General features: G+C 38.3%; 1 protein-coding gene across 1 annotated transcript in view; it reads right to left on the reverse strand.

Moving 5' to 3' along the window:
* Positions 1–20296, reverse strand: part of PLCB1 (phospholipase C beta 1) — an 859183-nt gene that overhangs the window by 128253 nt on the left and 710634 nt on the right. Inside the window, exons 22-25 of the mRNA XM_081559124.1 lie at positions 19491–19595; positions 18375–18484; positions 4010–4142; positions 2092–2145 (exon numbers count right to left, since the gene is read on the reverse strand). Of these exons, the coding sequence (XP_081415250.1) occupies positions 2092–2145; positions 4010–4142; positions 18375–18484; positions 19491–19595 (402 nt within the window). The remainder of the gene's footprint in view (positions 1–2091; positions 2146–4009; positions 4143–18374; positions 18485–19490; positions 19596–20296) is intronic.

Raw genomic sequence — 20296 nt, forward strand, 5'->3', positions numbered from 1 at the left:
TTGCCCAAAGGCACCATGAGGTTAGTGGTAGCTTACATGACTATATAGTGTTTAATTTAATGCTAAGAAAACACTTAATGTGGCAGAGCTTGATCTTAAAAACAGTCTGCATTTTATTGATTTATTTAATCAATTTTAGAATATGCATTTAAAAATATGTTAACATTTCTAAAACTAAGATGCATCATATGGATAGTCACAATTTGTTGGTGCTTTTCCTTCTTGGCAGTCCATGAGTAGTGGGGTACCTTAAAATGGATGGTGCCTTAAATTCAATGAATTATCATTTATTTAGACCTGGATTAAGTCATGGTTCACATGTTTCCAATCCTTTGATGTGAACTTTCTACTTCTGGGAACAAAAATAAGTTATTATAAATATTTAGCACTGTCAAGAGATTTAGAGATAATATATGCCATGAATAACAATACCTAAATAGAAAATGAAATGTCTAGTGGATAAACATTGATATCAGAGTAATAATTTATGTTCTTAAATGCTAAGGTCTTTAAGCAATTGAAACATGCTTCCCTTTTTAATAATGGATCTATTCTCCTGACATTCAATTCCTTTTGAGAAGGAGGCCGGGGAGAGAAACAGGTCCATTTGTTTAACAGTTTCCCTCAGGCCCAAGTGGACTCATGGTTGCATAATGACTTATTATGTTAAAATTTATAATCCTAAGGAACCACTGCTGTTTTGGTGACATATTCAACCCCACTTCTTTAAAAATGATGTGCAATATGTCAGCTGTGGCAAGTTTAGGAACAAGGTTCCAGGCGTTCCAACTTATGATTAAAAATAATTCCACTGAAAGTACTACTTTTTAAAAAATCTGTGGATAAAAGGCTAATTTTTGAATATGTCCTTAAGCATAATGAAAATGTCCATTTATATAAGGAAATAGATAGCACTCATAAACAAACCACCCTGATATAATCACTGCTAATGTATCAACACAAATACCTACTTTTCATCTATGCATTTGTGTATTTTTAAATAATATTGCAATCATGCTCTGATTTAATTTTTTCTCTTGTTTTATGTGTGAACATTTTATTGTTTCTCATGGGATGAAGTCTATAAACACATGTTTTCTTTTCATACATTCCTAAAATAATTTTTGATGCATATTTTATGTGTTATTTTGGCGAAATCATAAATACACATTCCTTTCAATTTTAACAAAGTGAACAGGCTTCTATAGCCACCACTTGGACCAAAATCAGGATATTATCAGAACCCCAGAGGCCTCTTCGTGATTCCTGCCCTCGCACCCACCCTCTACGTAGAATCCAAATCCTTGTTTCTAAGAACACAAATTACGTTTACCTGTTTTTGAACTTTATGTGGCTGGAATCATAAAGAATGTACTCTTTTGTGCCTGTCCTCCTTTCTTCAACATTATGCTTATAAATTTTATCCATGTAGTTCTGTGTAATTGTAGTTTATATCTACAGATGAATCCTATTTTATTCTGTCACTATACCACAATTTATTTATCCACTCTACTGGTTATGGATATTTGGGTTGTTTACAGTTTGGGCTTCTGACCCATAGTTCTGCTTTTGGTGTACATTTCTGTTGTATATTGGGGCCAACATGCTACATACTGCTATACACTGCTCGCTTTATTAAAGAAAGCTCATACCAATTTTAGTACTACTAGTTTAAGAAACTTACTGACTATAAAATAGTTCTAAACTGTATCATCATTCTTAAACACTGTGTATTCTATGGTCACAAATAGTCCATATTCTGCATTTTTAAAACATGCTTTATTGTGGGTACTTCGGGAAGACTGCGTTCCTGTTCATTGGGTCACATTTCCAATATAAAACTATTCCTTGATTCCAAAATATATGAAAGTATGTTATTCTTTATATCAATAAGGTCCTATCTGCCAAGTATGGTTACTTCTCTGTGATTACATTATGTAACATGGGTTGAACCAGGATATATCTGTAGATAGTTTTAGAAAAGAAATACCAATCATGTTGTATTTCAAAGATAAAATGTCCTCCCCTCTAAATACTTACACTGTATAATATTCAGGTGCCTAAATCCATAGGGGGGAAGATGGTATTTACCTGTTAAAACACTCTGAATAAGATCTTCTGTTTTGGCAGGTGCCTTTACAGAACCTAAAATGAAAAGACAAAATAAATAGCCTCCTATAACTTTAAAAATTATCTTCTTCCTGTAAAACAACATTTGGCTCTGGTCTCTAAGTTTCTTTATTACAGATTACAAATTCCTGAAGAAAATTATCCTAAAAACATTCTAAGAAATGTCTTCATTTTGTAATTTTGGGTCAAACAAATTAAATGTGAATCTATATGCTCCATTTATAGAGAGAAAGGACATCTCTCTACTTTGAATCAAAACTCTTGTCAACAAATTCAGTTTTGACAATGCTACTGCCACCTTCTGGCAAAATCAGGAATGACATGTGGTCTTTTACAAAGACCACTGGTAGGTCAGCGGGCAGGAACAAAGTTGCAGGCAAGACCTATCGGGTGCCAAAGTCACTGGTCAAAAGTTTAAGGAGAAACAGGATAGTCTCATGGTCTTGAAGTCTCTCCCCCAAGTTATTTATTAACTCTAATGGGGAAAAGTACAACTTTAAGTGGAGGAATCAGGCAGATGGCACCTTAATCAAGTGACCCAACATGAGGTACAGCAACATCAGGTGTTCCTGTCAAAAATGCATACCTTCAATCTAATTGTGAGAAAACATCAGGCCAATCCAAACTGAGGGACCGTCTACAAAATAACTGACCAGTACTCTAAAAGTGCACAGGGCATGGAAAAATGAACAGACTGAGGGACTATTGCAGATTCAAAGAGGCTAAGGACACATGACAATTAATACAGTGTGGGATCCTGAGTTGGAACCTGGAACAGTAAAGACATTAGTGGAAGGTAGGTGAAGCTCAAAGTCTATGGTTTAATTCAAGGCATTGTGCCAATGTTAATTTCCTGGTCTGACTCTGACCAATGTTAACACCAGAGAAGAGGAGTCCATTTTTGTAATGTATTCTGTGTTATTTTAAAAATGATTCTGTAAGTCAAATGATTCTAAAACACCCAGCTAAAAAAATCAGATGCTAAAATGCTAAGTTTTCTCTTGCTCTCTAAAGCACAAGGTTATTCGTTATTTAAATGACTTATTCATAGTCTAGAAAGACACAGAATGTTTGTATTTGGTACATAAACTCTTCATTTGAAAATATCACTTCTTGTTTATACTTAAGTCACTCCTTAATATTATTAATCTCAACAATCGCCTTTCTTAAGTAGCCTCAGTAGGAGCAGAGAAGGTAAAGGGAAGAATTTTAGGATCATGGAGAATGGTGTCAGTCTTGCCTTCACTCTACATTAGCAATGTAACCTTCGAGAAGTAACTTATTTCTGCAATTTAAAACTGCAATATATTCATCTGTACTATGGGGACAATGGTGGAATCAGCCCTCAGAGGCCTGGTCTGAGAGTGAAATGAGATAATCCATGTGAAGGGCTGAGCATGCTAAGCATGTGGTTGGCACTCAAAATTAGCGAAAAGCAAGTTGGAGAAAGACGAGAAGGAATTCTTGGTAGAGACTTAACTTAGTGAAGTAGAACTAAGAATGTACTTCTAAAGCATAAAGTATAAGGTGTTTGAAGAACCCTTCACACACCCTGCCAGCAGATGGACCAAAATCCATCACTAAATAAAGACATGCGGAAGCTAGGTGATATTTTGTTTTGGTTTCATAAGTTATTAGCAGAGCCAGATGAGCACTTATGAGTCTCATAAAATGGACTTATGAGTCCTTCTTTCTTTCCTCCCTCCCTTCCTTCCTTCTGTTATTCATCTCTCAGCAAACATTTCTGGGCCGCCTCCTAAGTCCATGTGTCTTCCCTCGCCTGATGATGCTAACTCAATCATGCTGCCCCCTCTTAGTATGGACACACTAGAGACTGCTGGTTATGTATGTAGTACAGCTCTTTCCTCGGAATGTTTACCTGGAGCTGGCTGGCTGTGGAGAGCCTGGGAGGGTGGTTTGGGTGTCAGGGACGCAGTGTGATTCACCCCGTTTTCTGCTGGAGTTGGCCTGGCTTCACTTGGAGCTTCCGATGGTGTTTCCCCAGGATCAGCCTAAAATCATAGACATCCTTTCATTTTCCACACTTCTTACTGTTCTTTTGTTACCTTCTGAAACCCACAGTTACATTTGATGCCATTTCCACAACTCATTTGGACTCTGAAACTATGTGGAAAGCAGGGTAAAAACAGCATGGTATTGAACCATGATTGTGGTAGGTTAATTGTATTAAATGCCCTATATCTATGCCTTCCTGTGTTCCTGACCCTTCAGTGCGTCATGCCACACTGACAGTGGAATTGAGCATGTGATTTGCTTTGGTCATATGAAAGAGTAGCAAACTTAATGTAAGCAATGGATTGAAAAGCCATGTGCAAATGTTTCTTCTCTTTCTCAGACCCCTGCTATAGCCATGGAGCATGAGAATCCACGTGGAGGCGAGCTGAGTCACATAGGCAAGGACATCCTGGACCAGGCAGCCCCAAGCTGACCATGGAAACTTGAGTGTGTTGTAAGCCACTAAATTGGAGGACTATTTGTTATGCAGCAGTAGCCAATTGACAGTGATTATAAGCGTAGATTTTAGAGTCAGACTTATCTGGGCTATAACGCCCTGACACTTATTAATGGTGTGATATTAAGCAAGTCACTTAACTGCCACTCACTTTTCTCATCTTTATTGATGAGGATATGTATTGGGCTGACCAAAAAGTTCATTTGCATTTTTTGAAACACCTTACAAAAAACACTCAAACTTTTTGGCCAACTTGATATGTACTGGGGATCATAATATTATCTACATTGTAATGTTGTTTAGAGAATCAAATAAGTTACTATTTATAAAGTGCTTAGAATAATTCCTGGCACAGAGAAAATATGTGCATGTTAAAGAGACAAAACATTTAAGCTTGTATAACACTACCAATGAATAATAGTAACAGATACATTGACACCTATGAAATCTCTACTGCATTCCCTATGGCAGCTAGTCTGCTACGCACTGTGCAGAGCAAACATTTAATATATGATGAATAAATGTTGATCTTAATAAAACAGTTGCCTCCATAATTATATACCATCTCAGTGGTGCTTTCTGGGGTCTGCAATTCTTCTCAGAACTACCTTCTGAGTTCAGGGCAGATTTTTCTGATGATGAGGCTACCCCAATGCTCTACTTTGTAGTACATTAAAAATACACATTAGGAAATGGCCAGAAGTCATTTGGAGCCCAATGTTGTGACATTTTGTCATGTAATTACAGAAAGCAGGTTGTCTTACAATAGCATTTTTAGAAAATGTAAGGTGAGAATGAAAATAATTACTCTCATTGTCACAGTGGCTTTTTTAAAAAATTTATTTTAATTGGAGGCTAATTACTTTACAATATTGTAGTGGTTTTTGCCATACAAGTGGCTTTTAAAGTCCCCCAAAGCATCTTTAAAACACATGTTCCAACACTGCTTTTGGTGATGGATGGCAAATTTACTTTAATTCAACAAATAATCCCTGTTTACCTAACACAGCCTGCTCTGCTCAGAACTGTGACACTGAGACGCAAGAGATGAGCTGGGGTCGATGGGGGGGGGGTGGGAGGCAAGAACCTAGGCCTGTGGAACTCATGATACAGAACTCTGTCTTCTGAAAAACGGCTGCTGCAAATGGGGAAGTTCTCGTGTGTTTGTGTTATTCACTTACATCCATCAGGAAAATTCTCCTTAGAATCATGATGCCCAGGAGGAGATTGCGTATTTTTTGTTCAGCATGAGACTGCAACCTGAAGCCTTATGGTTCAACTAGAGTACATGGAAACGCTCACTAAGTGTTGCCAGATTTTAAAATGAAGGAGATTTTACCTTAACAAAATGGATTTCTTACTTCACTTGAAGAATCATACAGGGCACCACTGGACCTGCATTCTCACTCTGGATGAGAACAGAGGGATTTCTGCACCTTTAGCACACTTCCATCTTACTCATTTACCTGCCTCTGTCCTGTAGGTATTGGGTTTGCAGGAGACACTTGAGAAGAGTGAACTGTCATAGATGTTTGACCACAAAATTCCTAAAGAAAGTGTATTTACATTGCACAGAAGGGAGCTGAAGTAAAGGGAGCGTTGAAAAGAAGACTGGGTCATCAGCAAAGTTACCCCCAGCTTTGTCCTCTGGCTTGAATACTGTGAGGGTAAATTTCCTGCCTCCCAGTTGTAGGGGGTCTCCACTGTCATCAAACTCAGCCACCTGGGAAGTAGGAACAGAAGGTATTCTGTTGCATGGGCAAGCAATCTGGAACCCATTTATATCCACGCAGGTTTCTGGAACCATGTGGGGAATAAACCAGATTCTTCCCGGTATGACAGCTGGCTGATACTAGCCATCTGGAGGAGGACAGGGAAGAGGAAAATTTTGATGGAGGAAAGAATGGAGGTGGTGGAAACTCAGTTTCCATGAAGGCAATAATGTGTGGTTTCTTTTTGGCAATTAGGAGTGTCAGGGCACTCACGCTGGAGGCATGTTCAAAATGAACGCAGAAGGTTATTTCACCTGTATCCAGTTTGCAGGTGTTCCATGGAGATGTGTTCCCTTGGGACATCAAGTTCAATCATTAACTCTAGTCGAGATGCAGGAAATAGAAACCTCTGCTTATCAAGGGTGTGTAAGACAAAGCCCTTACATTCCAGAAATTGATAATTGATGTATGAATTCAGACATTTTTTAAAAAGCAGATACATGTTGGCTTTCCTTTAAGAATCCACCTTGCAATGGAAGGGACACCGGTTGGATCCCCGATCTAGCAAGATTTCATATTCCTTGGAACAACTAAGCCTGTGCACCGCAGCTGCTGAGCCCACGCGCCCAGGAGCTGGAGCTCTGGAGAAGCCACCGCAGTGGGTCGCAGACACAGGACAACGAAGCGAAGTCCCCACCCCCTGCAACTAGAGAAAGCCCGTGTGCAGCAAGGAAGACTCAGCACAGCTGAAAAATAAACGGATTTTTTTTTTTTAAGCAGATTAACGTTGAGGAAATACAACTGGCAAAAATTTTGTAGTTACAACTGAGGATCAAGAGATCTTCAAAGCCTGGAGCTGGATTTGGGGCAAGCTTTGGATAAATGCTTGGTCCGGGGGTCCAGCTCCAGGCAGGGCAGGCTGCATCGCATACATAATCCCAGGGTCACGTGGAGCCTCTCGCACTGTAACAAGCAGCTGATAGAAATGAGCAAAGCAGACGAGATGTAATGCCACAGGACGAAGCGAGGCTGTGCCCAGACCTGGAGAAGGAGCCCCTGAGAGCGGCGACTGCGTTTCAGCCCGGGCTTCCAGGAAAAGTTGGAAAACTGCATTTTTGTCAGGTGTCTCCCATTTTAAAACCACTGAGAAGCCAAACAAAGCTCATCTTCAGAGCGCATTTGTCCCAGAAGCTGCGCACCTGGGCCCTTCGCTCGGAGGAGAGAGCTTCCCGGGATTTCAGTCTGTCGGGGTCTGCAGTGCGCGCATCCGACGGCTGGAAACCGAGTGGGCGGGGCCACCTATCTGCGGTCCCCGCCCACTTTCCTCACCGGGGCCCGCAAAGGTGGGCAGAACACTGAACGCTAAGGACTCGGGGCCACTTGTGTAGACTGACCCTTGTTAGAGACCTCTTATGATTTCCTGGAAACTGATTATAAGCTTAGTAAAAATTTATAGTGGCATATCCATCAGACTGATGCTTAAAATATGTTGCTAACGAAGGGCAGTATATACAGATTTGAATTGGCATCTCCCTGCTGAAGACTGAGCATAGAAGCGACTGTAGATCACCATGTGCCAGACGCTGCCACACATGCCAGCTTCATCTCAGCCAGAAGGGAAGGCAGTCACTCAACTCCATCAGACGGCAGAGATTAGTTGTTCAGTCGCTCAGTAGTGTCCGACTCTGCGATCCCACGGGCTGAAGCACGCAGGCTTCCCTGTCCTTCACCATCTCCCAGAGCTTGCTCAGACCATCAGGGGCATTAGTAAGTGTCTTTACTAAAGACTTTGTTAAAAGTCATTAGTAACTTGCTGGAAGCCACACTGTTAACAGGGGCATTAATGTTTGAATATATGTTACAGTCTAAAGTCTAGGTTTTTCTACCGCATTAGTTCACCCTCTATTCTGATAAGAGCAACTTAAGCAACCACAATAGTAACTTACTTTACTGATGAGATACAGAGATGTATAAATGTATACATTATTCTCAAAGACCTTACTCTGTTGCACTAAAAAAGCATTCCTGCATTAAAAATGAGTTAAAGCAGCTAAACACAAGAATTGGGGGCGGGGAGTCCAATACTATAATTTCTAATATAATTGAAAGGTTGAATAATTCACATGAGATGAAATGCAAAAACCAGATTCCTTGCCCCACTCACAAGCATAAGTGGAAGGCAATACTTGTAACTATGTTTCTCCCCAGTCCAAATATTCTTTTTCATGAGTTAGAATAAAATAAGCCTGCAATCCTTTCTCATTGCACTGGAAGTTACAATAGAAACAAAAGAACTAGAAATATTTTCTCAATTTAATGGCAAGACTCTTGGGATCCAATTAAACAAATTTTCAAGGAAAGAAGTTTCAGAAGTTTATTTCACTTGCACTAAATTTTGCTTAGGTGAGTAGAGAAAAATGAGTTACAGCAGAAATAGTTCACTACTCTCCAGTGGCCAAATGGAAGCATTACACTATTTTTCTTTCAAAACATGAAATAGTAGATGTTTTTAAAGCCAAGATTTTATAAAAAATATTTATATCCTTCCTATTTCCAGTATGAACAGAAAAACCTTAAAATATAACATAAGTGAATCAGTAAAAAATATAACTAGAAAGACCATTTTCACAAGTTTTAGAAAAGGAGGAAAGGCTACATGGAATGCTAGCTAAAAAGACTTCAGTCCCAGGCATTAAAAATTGGGTCTGATGATGAAGCAATAGAGAACTAGGATTTAGGGAATTTAGTGAGGAGGTTAGTATAGTAAAGTAAAAGGTTTTCCAAATACCAGATGTGTGACTGGGCTATTGGTGGTGTTGGTGTTCTGCCTGAGTCATCTAAAAATACAAAAGTAATTAGCCTCCAATTAAAATAAATCAATTAATTAAAATATTTTTTTTTGTAAAAAATACAGTGTCTTCCATGTTGTTAGGATAATACTATCTTCACTCAGAGACCAGATGGGTGAGGGCAAGGGCCAAGTCATTAGTGTCTCCAGAATATTGAGGGCAAGGCTCATAATTTCACCATGTAGAGATCTAGTCCACTCAGGATTAATTTAGGCAGTGGAAGTGGCTACATCAAAACCAGCCTTTCTCTTAACAAAGAGCTTTCTTAAATAGCTGTACAAATGGGACCTTAAATTTATATTACCTGAGTGAAATTAGATTATGTATCTGCCCCATATTTCTAAAAAATTCAGAACATTTTTAAAACCTGTATCCTAATGTATGTGTTCTAAAGCACTGTGAGGGATGATGTATGCTAATATTTGCAGCCTACCTTTAAATGCATCAAAAATCAGATGGAATAATGAAATAATAGAGGGGTTATACATGTGATCTATATATCCACATATAGATGGATATATATGTGATAAAGAAAATGCATCAAAATTGGAATTGTGGAATCCAGGTGATTGATATATGGGTGCTCTTTGTATAATTCTTTCAACATTAGTGCTTGTTTGAAAATTTTTATAATACATTATGACAAAGCCTCTATCTTTTTAAGAGTTCATCAGAGTGAGTTAGAAGCAAAAGACAGCTTTAAAGAGCTGAGTAAATTCATTTGTTGACTTCAATTCTTGCCATCATGTGTCATCATCATACAAAGAAATCATCAGCATCATGAGGTATCTCTTTGTTGAAGCCTCAGTGACAGCTGCAAGTTACATGCATATGTGTGAATTTTAATTAAAGTCAGTTTCTTTCTCCAGACTGTAAGGACTATAAAAGCATCTGATTTTTCTAATCATTATATCTCTATATTGCCCAGTATGGAAACTGACACAGTGTGTTTAAAAAAAAAACTTTTATTAAAATGAATGCATGAAGAAATCCAGTTTGTTTCCTCCTCATGTATAATCAATAAATGAAGTATTCGTGACAGAGTCCTGGAATTAGAGAACCACTTAAATGTTATGATAAAAAGATATTTTTTGAATGAATGAATCAACGGGTGAAAAATATGAAGATGCTGCTCTTCCTGTTGTCTGTGGTTAGAGAATCTGCATTTAATTCATAGTTGCAATAATTTATTTAGAAGGGGATTAAATGGTGACAGGACATAGCTCTGCTGAGTATTTTGTGTTGCATATGTTACTATTTTTACCAAATTTAATTTATTGGAAATATTTTGATATAGTCTCCAAAGAAATCAGCAGAAACAAACTCTTTGAGTCAGGCAGAAATCATGGATTTCTCCTTTAAAGAAGTCATGGACCAACCACCCTTCACATTCATTTTTTTTGTGTCGTTCATATTAATTAAGCCAAATCATTTGGCAATGACTATGGCCTATCACTCACAGAACATATTCTGGTTCCATGATGACATAGAGGGTGGGACGGGGTGCATGGAAGGGAGACATGTGTATGCTTGTGGCTGATTCACATTGTTGTATGGCAGAAGCCAACACAGCACTGTGAAACAATTATCCTCCAATTAAAAAAAAAGAACAGATTATGGACAATTCCCCAAGAAGAGTTTCTCCTGCCACCCTTCCCGGTTTCCAGATGACAGTTGAGAATGCATAGAATTCTTGATTTCTTAATTTCATTTTGATTCCATGTGGGGAGAGCTGCGTGCTTATGAGAGACAGATGTAGGGCTCCAAGCCAATGGTTCTCAATGTGTGGTCCCTGGACTGGCAGCATTAGCATTGCTGCAAACTTGTCAGAATGCCAGTTCTTGGTCCATCCCAGATCTGCTGAACCAGAAACTCTGGGGGTGGGCCCAGTAATCTGTGTTTCTAGGAGCCATCCAGGTGATCCCAATTCACAATAATACTAAAGTCTGAGAGCTCTGCTACTCAAAGTATGATCCACAGCAGCACTGGCATCATCTGGAAGCTTGTTAGAAATGCATAATTTTGTGCCCTGCTCCAGACCTATTTGGAGAAGGAAATGGCAACCCACTCCAATATTCTTGCCTGGAGAATCCCAGGGACGGGGGAGCCTGGTGGATTGCCGTCTATGGGGTCGCAGAGTCCGACACGACTGAAGTGACTTAGCAGCAGCAGCAGCAGCAGCCAGACCTATTAAATCTGAATTTGCATGATAGCAAGATCTGTATGCAGATTAAAATTTGAGAAGTCTTGCTCTAAAGCAGAGTGAAAAATTGTCATTTTTTTTTTTTAATTAGTGCCAAATTCTTAAATAGTGGATAAAGTGTCAAGCTCCCATCTTGGAAAACTTATATGACATCCAATGCCTTATTGAGCTTAAACACTATAACTTTTTGAGAGCACCACCTTGGACTTTTTGCTATTGGATTATTTTACTGCTGAAATTCACACCAGACCATAGGATATTTTTCATCTTGAATAATTAAACCCATTGAAGATGCCCACTGTGCCACACACAGAACTAAGAAGTAAATTATTTTAGATAAATTTCAGCTCACTTCTTATAAGAGCATGGGTCAGAAAACTAAAAAAGTAGGCCTCTTGGAATAACTGAAATTTTAGTATTAGCAAATAGCTTTCTCTTTCAACGTTAGAAGGACGTGAAGACCACTCACACACTTCACCTGTATCATGCACACACAGATGACAGAGGGCTAGCAGGCAGTGTACAAGTTAACCAAACAGATCCCACATATATAAACCTAATTCTTTGAAGAGTTAGCTAATAATATCCAGTGATTTAAAAGAAGAAATCTTGACATTTGATTCAACAGAAAACTGAATTCAAAGTATTACTATTTAAGGTAAAAGTCTTATATTCTGTGCTCAGTCTTCCAGGTGACCTGCTAAAGGGGCCAGAAAGACATCCTTATTAAAGGTTAGTAGAAAATTACAGTTTTGTTATTGAGGTAGTGCAATGTGGTGTAGTGTTGACCTTTGCTACTGAAGATGTGAGCCATGCAACGATGCTATCCCACCAGTTGGGGCTTGTCAGAGATGCTGAGGCTGAAGTCCTAGCCCAGACACAGTGAATCAGGGTCAGCATGTTGTCATGATGCCCTGGCCTGCACATTAAACTTCCAGCAATGTTGATGTAGAACATGAGTTCTGGAGCCAGATTGCTTGGATTTCAATCTCAGTTCTGCTCCTTAGTATTTGTGTGGCACTGGGCAAGGAATAGAGTCACTCAGTGCCTCAGTTTCTTCATCTGTTAAATGGGAATAACAATAATTGTTAAGAAATATGGACATTTTAGGACTTAACGTGTGTTAATACATGAAAAGGCTCAGAGTGGTGCAAAGTTCACAGTAAACACTCAGTAAAATATTTCTTAATTCCTTGATGCGCTAAAGAGAAGTCATGTTCAAATATTGCATTTGGAGTATGACATACTATTTTGCAGTCAAGCCACTGGATATTTACTTTATTCTCTTTAGAGGTTTATTTTGAAAAACAGAAACTGAAAGTGCTACTGGTATCTCATTAGTCATCTCTAATAACCACATTAAACTAGTAGAGCTGTGGAAATTTATTTTTAAGTAAGAACTTTTGTAAAGGAATACTATATACTCACAGAAAACATGCTAGAATGATAACCACCGAAAGTGTTAGCCTGATCTGCAAGATTACTGAGAGGTCGTTTTGTTTCTTTATTATGTTTTAAAATTTTTATACACCATTTTATTTGGGGAATTAACTAAAAATATTATAAAGCCTTAGTAATGACTCAGATTAGGTAACTTTCTATGACTTTACTAACCCACAATCCTGATTTATGACTTTAAAAGAGACAACATAAATTCAGCAACTCAAATCTATTATTCCTTAATTTCCAATTATATACTGGAATTATATATATATATGTAACTATATATCTATCTATATTGTTTCACATGCTCTGAAACAAATGTCTATTGTTCAAAGCATGGGGGAGTTTTTAAATTTCCTACTTTTTTGGTTTGCCAATTACTTACAAAGATAATTTATTAGACTATTACAATTCTGGGAATATTTTGTAGTTCAATGATGTCTTTCATTTTCAAATAGAAATGACCTTTATAACTACCAAGTTAAAAGGATTATACTAAAAAAGTCTTTGCTGCTAAAATAGTGTCTCCAGTGTCTGCCATGTCCTAGATAGAATTTTCTTTTGAGAAAACCATAGTTACTTCTTTTCAGTGGCCTCATTCAAACAAACTTACATTATTAGACAAGATAAAGGGCATGCTGGTGTTCAAAGGTGTGAAATGTCATTTTTCTCACAGCATTACATGGTAAGGGCAAATAATTTTTTCTTCTTGAGCATTAGAAATGAGGTCAGTTAAGGGTTTAGACATTTCAAAGGAAAAAATAAATGTATTTTCTCTACAGGACCATGTAAAATTTATGTGATTCAATATGAAATTTATGCAATTCAATGCTTCTAAAATTATTTCTAAAACTGAAAATGTTCAAATATTATTTGAGTGTAACCAACATTATACATTTACTGAAAATCCTTATGACCAACATTTTAGAGGAGAAACAAAAGTAATGTTGACCTAAAATTCTACTTCTGTATTTTTATATCCATTATTGTTACATTCTCCACAAAAAGTTTTTATTTTTTCAAAAAATTAAAGTATAGTTGATTTACATTACAGTAAAGTATTCAATTTTATATATATATATATATATATTTCAGATTCTTTTACATTATAGGCCATTACACTTCTCTGTGCTATGTGTGTTGATTATCTGTTTTATATATAGTCATGTGTATCTGTTAATCCTAAACTCCTAATTTGTCCCTTCTCCCTTCCCCTTTGGTAACCATAAGTTTGTTTTCTACGTCTGTGGGTTTATTTCTGTTTTGTGAATAAGTTCATTTGTATCACTTTTTAGTTAAGTAAGACAGAGAAAAACAAATATCACATGACATCACATACACATCGACTCCAAACAGGTTTTTGATATGTGATATCTGGTGCTTTGAAAGGACAGTGACGTAAAAGATCTGCAGTCTCAAAGGCCTTAGGTCTTCAACTCTGCAAAGTGACATTTTTCTCATTAGAGAAATGGTCCCTGTTTCATTACAAGGCTTTTACCTCTATTGCTAGATTATATAAGCTGAAATTGGTGGTGTCTTGAAATCTCTTCAAGTCAGAGCTTACTCCTTGGAGAACATGGCCAACATCTAGGTACAAGTTGATGATATAGAAAGTATTGTTTTGAAATAGTACCAAAACATAATTTTATCTGAAAATGCTTTCTTTGAACACCTATTTTTTTTAGGAAAAAAATTGCATCCAGTTGATTAAAGAGATTCCTGTTTTCTAGAGAAGGCTTAATAGTGGTCTAATTATATCTCCATAAATTATCTTTACCGTGAATTATATTTTATGAAATATGTTATTAAGTTAAAGTCAGTAGAAGAGAAAAGAGTTTCAGAGCTTGGAAACCCATTGATATCTAAGGAGAGCCTTTAATTTCATATCGGTGTTTGTATGAGCAAAACAAGAAATTCACTGAAATCTCTAGTATTAATCTTTTCAAAGGCCATTCCAAATTAAAAAAAAAAATATTATCTCTGAAGAAACACTGAAATTAAAGATGTAACTATTGTCAAACATTTAAATTCTAGTTCCCAAACAAACAAAACCCTCAGAAATGGCATTCAATCTTTAATTCTAAAACAGCAGCGATTTAGCATTGTGGGATTCCTTATTAGCAGAATTGTAGTTGGGATTCTTGCCTGCAAGATAAATTGAGAGGATGTTTTCAGGAGAGAACTGCAGGGAAGTGGGGAAAACAGGCTAAGACAGGGAAACAAGATAAACCCAGAGTGGTTTCAGCTGGAGTCTAGCCTTAGCCTGATCCTAGAGCATGGGGGGTGGGGTGGGCCATGGGAGCTTGAACTGCAGCATTGAAGGTGCCCATCCAGAAGCGAGAGACCTGGGCTGTTATTCTGTATCTGACAGTCGCAGGACACAGTCACCTCCTTAACAGAAGAATCTGCTAGACATCCCCAAGCAAGGCAGTTCCTATCAGCCTAGGCCAGTCTTCTGGAGAAGTGTACGGCTGTGAGCTGTTTGCAGCCTACCCTGCAGCAGCCCTGAAAAGGAACTCTGGGCTGGTACCAGCAAAATCTGCTTAGAGCATGGATGACATGCTTGCTCTCTCTGTGCCCTCTAGGCCAGCCAAGCAGTGAGTGCTCAGACTAACAGCTCAAATTCAAGCAGTAGGCATAAGTGGTGGTGTTTTTTTTTTTAAGTAGTGTTTTTATTTTCAGTTATTTTTAAAATTTTATTTATTTATTTATTTTAATTGCAGGATAATTACTTTACAATATTGTGATGGTTTTTGCCATACATCAACATGAATTGGGCTTCCCTGGTAGCTCAGGTGATAAAGAATCTGTCTGCAAAGCAAGAGACTCTGGTTCGATTCCTGGATTGTGAAGATCCCTGGAGAAGGGATAGGCAACCCACTCTTGAGCTTCCGTGGTGGCTCAGACAGTAAAGAATCCACCTGCAATGTGGGAGACGTGGATTTGATCCCTGAGTTGCGAAGATGCCCTGGAGCAGGGCCTAACAAACTACTCCAGTATTCTTGCCTGGGGAATCCCCATGCACAGAGGCGCTTGGCAGGCTACAGTCCATGGGGTTGCAAAGAGTTGGACACGACTGAGCGACTAAGCACAGCGCAGCAACAACATGAATTGGCCACAGGTATATAAGGAAAAGCTTTACAGACAAGCAAACGCTAAGTGGTTTTTAACGTATGAAAAAGAAACATACGCTAAGCATAGGTGTCAAAGACATAACGTTGGAAGTAATTCATGTCTACTGTCCGGTGTACTTTTCCAGGAGTGTAAAATTTCCCTATAACTCCATTTTCTGCATACAAAGAAAAATATTATTTATGAAACTTTCCAGGCTAACTTTAAATTTCATCAAACACGACAATATATTTATTGGTTCTATAGGATATGATGCTTGCAGTGTAAATAAGAGCCTGAAAAATTTTACTTTGACATTAGATATTTTTCTTTTTTAAAGAATATTTATTTATTTGACATGCAGGATCTTCATTGTGACATGCAAGATCTTTCACTGTAGCACATGGGCTCTCTAGTTGTGGCACACAGACTTAACTGCTCCTCAGACATGTGGGATCTTAGCTTTCTGACCAGAGATGAACTTGTGTCCCTTGCATTGCAAGGCAGATTCTCAACCACTGGAGTAATGGGGAAAACCATATTTTTCTTTTTCTCATTTCATTTTCTCTCATGTTCAACTAATTCAACATCTTAGATCACAAATTTCTAAAATTCCATACAAAAAAACAAGGAAATAATCATAAATGTGCTCAAAAACATACTTACATGATGTTCACTGAAGATCTATTTAAAATACTGAAGTATTCAAAATATCCAATAATAGAGATTAGAAAATTAATGTGCAGCTATGTAATGGAAGATTACAAAGTTATTAAAAGTCATGTCATAGACTATTTTATGACATGGAACTGTTTGCATTAGGTGAAAATAAAAGGTTAAGACACAGATTGTGAATATTATCCCATTTTATGAAAAAGTACTAATTGTGCATAAAAAGACCAGCTGCATGTATACCCCACATGTACAGCGTTGGGTGTCCCAGGTGCCAATAATGGTAAAGAACCCACCTGCCAATGCAAGAGACATAAGAGACGTGGGTTCAATCCCTGGGTTGGGAAGATCCCTAAGAGGAGGAAACGGCTACCCACTCCAGTAATCTTGTCTGGAGAATCTCAGGGACAGAGGAACCTGGCAGGGCTACAGTCCATAGGGTTGCAAAGAGTCAGACATGACTGAAGTGATTTAGCACACATGCACGCACGCATGTGCAGTGTTATCTCTGTGTGGCTTGGGTGTTTGGATTAAAGGGGACGTATTTGGGATTTTCTTTTCTCATTTTCATTTAAAAAATTTTCTATGATAAGCCTAGGTTTCTTTATTCTTTTGGAATAAGGAAAAGATGATTTAACAATATCAACTTGAATGGACTTGCTATTAAAGTCAGCCAGACAATTTTCAAGGTTTTTTTTTTATACTGCTAATTCTCCAATTTTCTTATCTGTTTCCCTGAATCTATCCTCTGAATATTCAAATGAAGTATGAGAATAGCTAGTTTTTATCACTGTTTGTAATGTTTATGTCATCTCCAATAATCATGAAATTCTATTTCAGTCTACATGGAAACTTCATATTTTTTTTTTAAATAAACACCTGTCAAAGATTTTATTCAACTTGTTGATTAATGACTAAATCAATCAGATGACGAGGCAAATTCACCAGGATTTTGAGGAAACTTCATGTTTTAAACTTCACTTCTAGACCCTTTCTTAATTATTCTTTGCATTGTGACATCTAATTTAGAATAATACACCAATTATTTTGGGAATATGTATTATAATACATTAGTAGTAGTGAAGCCGCTCAGTCGTGTCCGACTCTTTGCGACCCCATGGACTGTAGCCCACCAGGCTCCTCCGTCCATGGGATTTTCCAGGCAAGAGTACTGGAGTGGGTTGCCATTTCCTTCTCCAGGGGATCTTCCTGACCCAGGATTCGAACCCAGGTCTCCTGCATTGTAGGCAGACACTTTTACCGTCTGAGCCACCAGGGAAGTCATTATGATTCTTACAGCACACAAGGTACTTAACGCAGTACCTGTTGTGTAGTGTAGGCCACGTGGCCTACACTACACAACAGGTACTGCGTTAAGTACCTTGTGTGCTGTAAGAAATCACAAAAGCACTTTGAAAACCCTGTACTTTAAAGACAAAAGAAAACAACAAATGACTTGATGATCATCTTCTTTTCTACATGTTTTATTCACCTTTAATCATCATGAAATGATCTAGAAAATTTCCCCTGAAACAGCATGTCTACTGTTTAACGTGGTCACAAATGAAGATGCTGGTGGTGGCCACAGAATGCCAAAAGAGAATGAAATATGAAAACTTCAGGGCATCTAGATGTTTTGGGAGATGAGGCTGAACTCCATCAAAGTGGTTTTCCAGTGTTCTCTTTTCCTTTCCTGACGGTGATGTTATGTAGGAAAAGCTAGCAACAAGATTTGGAAATCATGCTTCATGCCAAGCACAAAACTAGAACAACCCTCTCACCTCTTTCTTTACTTCTTCTTCATCTTCCAGTGTCAAAGCAGCCAGTTGTTTAGCTCTCTGCTCCATCAGATTCACATATCGGATTGGATTTGACAAAGCTTCAATCACGTCTAAATAGGAAAGAGACATTTTAGATTGATGGTCCTGGAGATACTGATTATCCACCATCCATCAATCTATCCATCCATCCCTCCATCCATCCATCCAATCACCCATCCATCTATGTATTTGTTCATCATCTCTCCGCTCCTCCATCCATTTACTGATTCACCATCCATCTTCCATCTTTCCATCTACTCATATAACTATCTACTTATCCAGCCAACACTTTGGAAATGGACAAGAGTCCACTGGCTGAACCTCAGGAAGACAGAACTAAAAGGTCATCTCTGTGTCAAACTGGACAAGCTTCAACTCAGGATGTGTCAGTGCTCCAAATTTTTAAGTTTTATTTGAGCATTTCATCCAGTTCAGCAGTGGCCCACAAATTTGTCCTGCTTCCCACACTGGTGATTCATAGGGGAGACATTTCACATAAAAAGGCTGCTTTACAGACTGTTGAAACAACCCAGTGATTTGGCAATATGGGTATCATTTGAACATGATGCTGTCTAGCTGGATGAGTTATGGCTGCCGTCTTCAGATTGGACACACGCTCCAAGACTGCCACAGTCTCTACCACTTCCCAGGATCTTCCACTCAGGTCACTTGGTACTACAAGCATTTAAATACATGATTCCAGGCTGACATCATAAGTTAATTTCTATAGTTTAAGATTTCACTCATAGAAAGGGTCAGGATTCTAAAACTGGGTGAAGGCAAATTCATTGCACAGACCTAGACAGACTGTGTAGTAGCAGGTAGCATTGGTTAGAAAGTACTGAACTCATGAGAATAATATTACCAATGGATAAAAATGCTGAATAATTTATTGAGATTTAAACTAAAATTTATTCACAAAGGTTTGATGAATTTACTTCTAAACATGCATACACACATAGAGGTGATACTGAGGTCACACTCTCTTGCCTTTGTTTAGTCCAGTTTTCTTTCCATTGAGTCACAAAAATATGGATGACCCCAGATGGAGATATCCTTTCGGGTTAGGTGGTTTACCTGCATATGTGTCTGGGACATAGTCCTTCACCTCTATGTAGACAAAGAGCGCTGGCAGCATCAGAGGCTGGTTCCTCTCATTCCTCAGACAGATGTAGTGATAGCCTGGAGGGTGACATGATACTGTGCATCACAGTTTCTTATAACGCGAAACATCTATTCGATCGAAGTATTTACTTCAGGTGACTCTGGATGACCAACAGCTTACTTCTACCTCATTTTAATCATATGGTCTTGAGTGATAGGGTATTATTTTTCTCATCAAACAGGAAAATAGTGTTGACTCTGATTTTTTCCCCCTTTCCAGCCATGTTTTTCCCCACAAGAGAGAATTTGAAACCATGTGTCATAGATTGAATTATCAGTCCAAATTTGTGCCCTGTATATGATTTCTTGGTTTGGGGGTTAGCCTGTTTGGACAATGGGACGTTAGTGACAAGCAGAGGCTTCACATGCACTTTCAGATACAGGCATGCATCCCACTGGGCTGCCGTGAGATGCCTGGGAGTGCAACTGCTTCTTCACCTGCAGCCCCTGAGTGAGCAGGTGTGGGAAGCCCACAGCCTCGAGCACAGCTACACAGCCAAACCTCTCCAAGCCCTACTACTCTACAGACCTGTGAGCACGAAGATGAAACACATTTTATAAGCCTTTTAATTTTCAGGCAGTTTGTTACACATAATATCTGGCAAGAGTTGACTGGCCTAGTAGTCACAGTGCATCACAAAAACATATTGCCAGATTTAAATATATAATCTTATAATCCTTTTCACAGAGCGAAACGCCAAAACAACAAACAGCTTCCT

Source organism: Giraffa tippelskirchi, chromosome 13 (genome assembly GCF_054371585.1).
Source record: "Giraffa tippelskirchi isolate mGirTip1 chromosome 13, T2T-mGirTip1v1.2.pri, whole genome shotgun sequence".
Taxonomy (NCBI): Eukaryota; Metazoa; Chordata; class Mammalia; order Artiodactyla; family Giraffidae; genus Giraffa; species Giraffa tippelskirchi.